The following is a 6,304-nucleotide window of genomic DNA, read 5'->3' on the forward strand; positions in this document are numbered from 1 at the left end:
TTAGGGGTTGTGGGGGGTCACTGGGGGCTGCAGGGATGGGTATTGGGGGCACTGATGGGCGGGGGCAGTCAGGGCATGGGGATCGAGGATTGTGTGGGGTTTTCAGTGGGGTTGGAGGGCGCAGGGAGCGTGTGGGGGGCACGGCGGGGATGTGGGGAGGAGAATGGGGAGAGTGGGCGGAAGATCGGGGAGGGTGGACTGGGATGGGGAAGCGTGGAGATCTGGAGGTTTGGGAGATGGGAAAGGCTGTGAAGGGTCCGGGATGGAGAGAGGGCCACGAAGCCAGGAGACGCTTTGGATGCTGAGATGCTGGAGAAGGATTTTGGGGAGTGCTGACGGAGGTGCTGGGGGACAGGGCGGGCTCTGAGGAGGAAGAGGCACTCCTGGGACAGCGTTTTGGTGTCGGGAGGGGACAGAAAGGCTCTGGGAGTGGCTGCGTGGCTGTTTGCAGGGAGCTCCCGTGTCCAGGAGCCAGCCCCCAGTGCTGGCTCTGGGTTGTGGAGTGGCTCCTTTTGGTTTTGGCTCTGGGGCTGGGTCACCAGCCCTGTGGAGCAAGGAAGGAACAGCGTGGCCAGACCCCTCACTGGGTGTCCTGTGGGGTTTCCAGTGGGAGAAATCCCAGTCCTGCCCCTCTCCCTTTCCCTTTGGAGGGCTGACTTGGTGCCCTGGTGATGGGCAGGCTCGTTTTTCGCAGGCTCTGTGCTCACCCTGTGGGAGAGGCGTTGTGCAATTCTCTGTTTCATCACGGTTTTTAGCCTGAAATCAAAGGAAAACTTGGTCTTGCTACTTTTTCCTCTCAAAGGATGCGCCCAGTGGGGGAGGCTCTTCCAAATCCTGTGCCAGGCGTGTGCTGAGGGCTTTTTTTTCCCCTCTAAAAACGTGAGGTTTTTTCCTCAAATGTGAGATTTTCAGCCTTGCTGGGTCTCTGACTCAGCCAGTCAGAGCACAGAGGAGGCAGGATTAGAGCTCTGGCTCAAGTGAAACCAGGCCCAGTTTCACCACCCAACCCTTCTGTGTGACTCCCAGCATTCCCAAATCCCAGGGGACACCGAGCCCTTCATCCCTAAAATGCCAGGTTGGAACTTAAAGAGTGCCAGAATTCCAGACCAGCCTGGAAAAATTGGTCTCTGTGTCCAAATCTGGCTTTAATCTGAAAAAAAAAAAGGCAGGGTTAGATGGGATATTGGGAAGGAATCAATCCCTGTGAGGGTGGTGAGGGGCTGGGATAGAATTCCCAGAAAAGCTGGGATCCCTGGAAGTGTCCAAGCCCAGACTGGATAGTAAAAAGTGCCCTGCCCATGGAACTGGATTAAATTTAACTTTTCTCCCTTTTTCTGGGACTCCAAAATTTCTCTCAATCCTTAGAATACAACCAATTCACAAAGCAATTTGTTGGTTTTATCAACTGTAATATTTAAAGGCACAAAATTCTCTCTTAAATCAGACATGAGCACTTGTTTAGTTTGAAATGCTGCTGCCCTGCAGGTCTTTGCTGCACAGGAACCCCGCAAATTTGGGTTCCATACTCTGTGGCCAGGTTTTAGTGCTTTTTTTTTTTAAATTTATTTTTCCACTTTTCTTCTCTGAGCAGCTCTCAAACATCCACAGCTGAGAGTGAAAAGCTGCTTTTTACTGTGGGGAAATGCACAGTTTGTTTATTTGGGCCTCCTATTTTCCACACAGAGAGGTTGGAACAGCCTGACCTGGTGTGGGAATTCCCTGAATTTCATGGGATGAAGGAATGTGGGATGCTGAGGTGGGGGAAGGTATCCAAAGGGTCCTTTCTGGAATCCTGAGGGGGTTTGGAAAGGTTTGGATGGAACTTCTCCATGAAAATCTCCCTGTGGAGGGATTTGTTTAACCCCAGCAGAGGAAGAGGTGCCTGCTAAGTTCACACTTCTTAATCTGCTCTGACGTCCAGGAGCAGCTGAGCTCATCCATGGATCCCCAGGACTTGGGATGTGCTCAGCACAGGGAACAGGAGCTCAGGGTTGACCCAGGGCACTCCACTGACAGCTGATGGTGATTTTTTAAAAGCTTCACGGAGTTCTGTGCTTGGATTTTCTAGGCAGAGCCTCAAACGTCTCTTCCAAGTTCCCCAAACCTTGGTTTTGGGATCGTTTCAGGGATGTATTTTCCTGTCAGGTTGGTTGCCTCAGTAAAATACCAGCACGGATTTCCCAACATTTCAGAAAATAGAATTATTTTCAATAAAAAAAAAGTATTTTACTGAAAAGAATGCAATGTTCTGAAGTTTTACCGAGAGAACACAACCCCCCCATTTCCTCAGAGCTCCACAGGCAGGTAAATTCCAGCAGCAGAACTGCCTGGATGTGGGATTTGCACCGTTGGCATCTCCTTTCCTTGCCTTAAAATAGATCCATGTCCACGGGAGGAAAAACTGCTTCTGCTGAATGTTGAGAGCGCTGATGAAATATTAATTCTCCCCACTGAGTCACCAGCCAGACCGGATTGGATCTCCTGCTTCCCAAACGGGTCGGGAGTTGTCCAACTCCAGGAACAACTTGGTCTGGTTTCCCAGGAAAATGAGGCTTGGGAGAGATTCCTGCTGCTGGCAGCCAAACCAGGCAGGAGGTAGAAATCTGAAAGTGAAATTCCTGTAAATTTCAGGGAAATAAGTCCTGCTGGGAAAGGAGGTGGAATTAAAAAACCCCAGTTAGCAGTGAGGGGAGTGAAGTGTGAGCTCGGTTTGGAGGAGAAAATCCACATGGGGAGGTGACCTGTGGGATTTGCAGGAAGGTGACTTTGTTCTCCTGGTCCCATAGGATAATTCCTCAGGGGGTGCCTGGAAAGGCCTGGGAATCCTCTGGAGGATTTCAAGGAATAAAAAAAAGGTAGAAGCTGTGAAAGCCCAGCTGGGTGGTGTTTGCTGAGTGGCAGAATTCCCTGGATCCCGTTGCCCTTGGGTAAACAGGAGGAAGGAGAGGCCGGGTGTTCCTGGGCTGAGTCACTGTCTGAGCCGGGATTAACTCCCCTGGCCCCTGTGGATTCTGCTCCGAGTGCTCTGTGAAACCTGGGAGACATTCCTGGCACTCAGCCTGTGCCCAAAACTCCTCTGGCCCAAAGATCTTGGAGCTTCTTCCTCGTGTCTGACAGAACCCTGGGATGGTTTGGGCTGGAAGGATGATCCAGCATCAATGATCCAATTTTCCAAAGACAAGGACACCTTCCAGTGGTGGCAGTGTGATGTTGGCATCCCAAATTGCCTGAATTTCCAAACTTCTGTCTCATTTGTGGATGAACTTTCCCGAATCCATGGATATCCCCGTGCCAGGAAAGTGGGAGATCCCAACCACTGCTGAAGGAGAAAGAGATCACAGAGGTCCCGATGGCTCGGCTGTGATTCCCTCTCCAGGAATTGATGATAAACTCCTTTCTGCTTCCAGGTGATGTTGGGAATTATTATTATGGCCAAGGGCATCCCATGAAACCCCACAGGATCCGCATGACCCACAACCTCCTGCTCAACTACGGCCTCTACAGGAAGATGGAGATCTATGTGAGTGTGGGGCTGCTCGTCAAGAGAAAAGAGTTAGAGAACGTCACAATTGATGTTTCAGGCTTGAATTTTGGGGCTTTTCTCTGAGAGGAAAGGAATGAAACCCCAAATGGTTGTGTTGATGAATTTCTGGTTTCTTCTGGATGTTGGAGGGAGGGGTTCAGAGAGGCTTCAGACCCTGGAAAATTGCTTTTTATCCTTAAAATTCACTTTATGCCCACGCTTGCATAAGTAACACTTGCCAACAGTGGCATTGCTACCTTTCAAATCGAGTTTTTCTTACTTAAAGCTGCTGCTTTGATACTTTTTTGCAGTTGCTGGGGGTACATGTGGGATTTAAAACGGGAATTAGGGATGGGGGCTGAATTCCAGAACAACCCTTGCTGTGTTTGCAGCGTCCCCACAAGGCGAATGCAGAGGAGATGACCAAGTACCACAGCGATGATTACATCAAATTCCTGAGGTCCATCCGCCCTGACAACATGTCTGAGTACAGCAAGCAGATGCAAAGATGTGAGTGATGCTGCAGCTTCAAATCTGGGAGCTGGGAATCCCAGCCCAGCTCTAGAAATTTGGGATAAAACCAGTAGGAAGAACCACGGGACGTTGTCGTTCTCTTGACTTTGATTTTGCTGGTAAATAAACGTTTTGGAAACAGGTCCTTCTCTCAGGCTGAAGGAGCTGAGGGAAATCCTTTGAAATTTGGGGTTTTCTTGTTGTCTAAATTGCCTTCCTGGCTTGGCGATGACAGAACTACTCCATTTCTAACCTGCATGGGTTTTATTTTAACCAGAAGAGTTGGGGTATTTCAAACCAGCAAACTAAAAACTCCTCAGTTCTACCCCAAAGCTGAAGGATTTTCAGGGCAGTGGCAGCTTGGAAATGGGGCAGGGTTGAGATACTCATTAACACCTCATTAATTGATTGGTTAATTGTGAGCTGCTGTCTCGTTCCAACCTCTCAAATCCACGGAAAGGCTCTTGAATGGTACAAAAACCTGGATTTGGTGTCTCTTCCACTCTGAGCTGATGTTTTTTACCAAAGCAGATTTCTAACAAGTCCAGACAAACAGTGAGGAGAGCTCAAGCTTCATTTAAACAACATTTTAGTCTTGGAACCCCCTGTGAGCTGAAGGGGACAGATACTAAAGCACAAGGTTCACGATTAATACACTCTGAAAGCCTCCCCCCAGTCCATGATATTCTTTAATCCACCAGATGACATCCAGCAAAGTGCATTTCTACCCAAACTGACCTGTTTACCCCTGGAGCAGCCACAGCTCATGAACACTCTGCTCTCTCTGGCACTCAGTGTTTTCTGCACTGTGGTTTTTTCCCTGAAGAAGCCAAAATGTGGAAATGAAACATGCAAAGGGCAGAGCTTTTCTTCAACAAAACCTGCTGGAAAGGGAATGAACAGTCTCTAATTCCATTCTTGCATGCCAGACTTGGGTAGAGTAAATCAAAAGGGCCTGGGGTTTAATTTCTTCTAATGAGTAACTATTTTTAATAGTGGAATTAATTACAGGAAAGATTTATTGAGGCTAAAACTCCAGTTGTGCTGAGTACCCAAAACCGAGTGATTTGAAGTCAAAGGAGTGTGCAAAGTGTCAGCCACACATTTCCATTTTGTCATTCCATCCCAGCATTTTATTGTTTAACACTTTTGGCCAATTTTTCCAATCCAGATGGTGGTGTAAGCTTTGGATTTGATTTCTGGTTTTATGTTAATGACTCTTTTCCATTCTTTTCCAGTTAATGTTGGGGAGGACTGCCCTGTGTTCGATGGGCTCTTCGAGTTCTGTCAGCTCTCTGCTGGAGGCTCTGTTGGTAAGATCACAAATCCTGTGAATTTTTTATTTGCCCCTTCTTCAGATGTGTTTCATGTAGTTCTGTCTCTCTGAAGCTATTTCTGATTTCCTTAATAATTAAACCCAAATTTCTCCCTGTGAATCCGAGCTTTGCCTATGGATGAATCCCCCTCCATTTGTTAATTGCTGATTTGGGTTACCTCACTCAACGTGCACCATCACCAGTGACAGAGTTAAAACAAAACCACAACAGCAGGGTTGAATAATAAGAAGAAAAAAAAATCAATGTGAGTTTAACATTAAAATAAAAGTTGTAAAAGTCTTGCTCTGGGCAGGCACAACCTGGAAAGGAAAGAACAGGGTGACTTAGCTGCTGTTTTTAACAAAAAAAACCACCAACTCTGGACGTGAGGCAAAGCAGAAACTGAAAGTTTTGAGAGCTGGAGCATTTAAATGTTTTCTATTTTCTCACACTTCACAGAAAGGCTGCTGGGGAACTGTTTGTGTGCACAGCCCGAGAGCTCTGTGGCTGCTGCTCCCACAGTGACGCCTCGAGTCTGTATTTCCTGTGCCAGGCCTCAGCAGCACCAGCAGTGTTTGAAGCAGCTCTGTGCTCTCTCTGCTCCCAGGGCTGGAGAATTCCACAGAATCTCTTAATTTGTTTGGATCCTGGGAGCCTTGCAGAACGTGCAGGAAGTTGATGGAAGGGGCTGGGGGAGGAGAACTTCCTTTGAATGCATTTTCACTCAATGACCTGGATAGATCTCACATCAAACCTTGCATTCAAAAGCTTCGTTCAGGGCATCAATTCTTATTTTTCCCCTATTTTTTTGGGTGTTTGTTTCATGGGAGAATTCCCAAACGAAGCCTGTGAGAGACCTTTGTGGTCTTCAGTTGGATTCCACCACGGCAAAAGAAAAAAAAATCAAACAAAACCAAAACCTGCAAGCTGGTGCCACTTCTCAGGGTCAAAA

General features: G+C 47.7%; 1 protein-coding gene across 1 annotated transcript; it reads left to right on the forward strand.

Annotated features, from left to right (window-relative positions):
• Nucleotides 1-206: 206 nt before the first annotated feature.
• HDAC1 (histone deacetylase 1) lies at nucleotides 207-6,298 on the forward strand. Its single transcript, XM_042015610.1, has 3 exons — nucleotides 207-3,520; nucleotides 3,916-4,033; nucleotides 5,275-6,298. Exons 1-3 carry the CDS (start codon nucleotides 3,383-3,385, stop codon nucleotides 5,421-5,423), a joined length of 405 nt encoding a protein of 134 aa, XP_041871544.1. The 5' UTR covers nucleotides 207-3,382; the 3' UTR covers nucleotides 5,424-6,298.
• Nucleotides 6,299-6,304: the final 6 nt, after the last annotated feature.

The sequence above is a fragment of the Corvus kubaryi genome, unplaced genomic scaffold (genome assembly GCF_017639235.1).
Source record: "Corvus kubaryi isolate FWS band 111438036 unplaced genomic scaffold, C.kubaryi_AGA036_p1.0 split3-37304, whole genome shotgun sequence".
Classification (NCBI taxonomy): domain Eukaryota; kingdom Metazoa; phylum Chordata; class Aves; order Passeriformes; family Corvidae; genus Corvus; species Corvus kubaryi.